This window comes from Aureococcus anophagefferens, assembly GCF_000186865.1.
Source record: "Aureococcus anophagefferens unplaced genomic scaffold AURANscaffold_785, whole genome shotgun sequence".
Taxonomy (NCBI): domain Eukaryota; class Pelagophyceae; order Pelagomonadales; family Pelagomonadaceae; genus Aureococcus; species Aureococcus anophagefferens.
The window spans coordinates 1,676-3,384 of NW_008706084.1; the positions used below are offsets into that span (position 1 = coordinate 1,676).

The 1,709-nt window shown below is 69.9% G+C and overlaps 1 protein-coding gene across 1 annotated transcript; it reads right to left on the reverse strand.

Moving 5' to 3' along the window:
* Positions 1-300: 300 nt before the first annotated feature.
* AURANDRAFT_8400 (hypothetical protein) lies at positions 301-957 on the reverse strand (the record flags this gene model as incomplete). The annotated part of the gene is made up of 1 exon (XM_009044764.1): positions 301-957. A coding segment is annotated over one exon (657 nt), but the record flags the coding sequence as incomplete, so codon positions are not given.
* Between the last annotated feature and the right edge of the window lie 752 nt (positions 958-1,709).

Genomic DNA, 1,709 nt, shown 5'->3' on the forward strand with positions numbered 1-1,709 from the left:
GAGCGGCTTGGGCTTCGAGCCGCTCGGCGGGCCGCCCTGGTGGATGCGGTTGTGGTTCGCGTTGTCGAGGCGGCGCACCCAGTCGTTGAGGCCGTTGGACAGCTCCTGGCGCAGGTCGTTCTCGCCTTTTAGTAAAACTTCGGGCAGCCACATGATCGACTCCTCGTCGAGCTCCGGGAGCTCCGCGGGCACGAGCTCCTTGAGCGTCTGGAGGAGCAGGGCCACGTTGCCCTGGTCCTTGAGCACGTTCATGAGCGTCGCGCACTGCGTCGCGAAGCTGTCGTTCATGTTCACGGAGTCGCCCTCGTTGATGACGAACATCATCTCCGGCGTCAATACCAACTTCGTCTTCTCGCGCTTGATGCCCGTGCCCTTGATCTTCTTGAAGTGGCCCAGGACGTGCCCAAAGTCGATGTGGAAGAGCCGCCCGTCCGTGCTCAGCATGATGTTGCCGTTGTGCCGGTCCGCGATGCCCAAAACGTACGTCGAGACGCAGCACGCGGCGCACGACGCGCAGAACCGCTCCTGCGCGCCCTGGTACATCTTCGGGTCGTCGTTGTGCTCCACGAGGTAGGAGTTGAGCGTGTTGTTCTGGAAGGCGCCCATGGCGCCCGAGCCCCAGACGGACTGGATCTCCGCGGTCTCCTTGGCGCCGCGGACGACCTCGATCCAGCCGACGTCGACGTCCGTCGCGGCGACGGTGTAGGTGCGGAGCCAGCACTCGTGGCCCGCGTTGAGCCACAGCGCGTCCATCTGGCGCATGGACTGGAGCATGGCCGCGTCCTGGCGCAGGTCGTCGCGCGTCTTGAAGATGGCGAGCTGCTTCGGCTGGCCCGGCCCGTCGCGGACGCCGAACTCCGCGTCGTCGAAGATGAGGAGCATGGGCGCGGCCTTGGAGCTGAGCACGCGGCACTTGTCCGGGCAGATGCGGCCCACGCGCTTGCCCGGCATGCAGGGCAGGTCCATGCCCGCGGGCAACTCGCCGGCCCGCGAGAGGCGCCGGAGCTCGCGCTGCGCGAAGGACGTGCGCTGCGACTTGTCGTCCATGTCCGCCGCCGCCGCCGTGATGTTCCGTAAAATCTTGTCGAGCACGACCTGCTTCTCGAGCTCGGACCGCGCCGACGGGCCGCACGCGCCCAAGTAGGCCGCGAGGACCGCGCCGTGCTTCGCCGCGCACCGGCCGCCCTTGGACATCTCGCTGCGCAGGGCCCAGAAGACGGAGGCGCCGACGTAGGGCGGGTTCATGAGCGCCCGCGCGAGGAGGAACTTGGCCACGGCCTCGGCGCCCTCGGGCCGCTTGAGCGCCTGGACCAGCTGCGGCACGTACGTCTCGAGCGTCGCGTCGGGCAGCTGCTCGAGCTTGGCGACGTTCGGCGGCTTCTCGCGCAGCGCCTGGGCCATCTCGTTGGAGCCCAGGGGCCGCTCGAGGTCGAAGGCCGCGCCCAGGCGGGCCCGCGCCTTCGCGAGCTCCGCCGTCTCCTCGGGGAGGAGGTTCGCCTCGAGGACGACGCCGACGGTCGGCACGGGCTTCACGGAGTCGCGCAGCGCGAAGACGACGTCCGCCGACGCGATGAGGGGCGCGTCGAGGAGCGCGAGGTAGGACCGCTTGCCCGCGACCTTGAGCACGCAGTCGTCGCGCGTCGCCGTGACCTTGGCCGGCGGCGGCGGCGGCGGCGGCGCCGCGGCCGCGTCGCCGCCGCCGCCCGCGG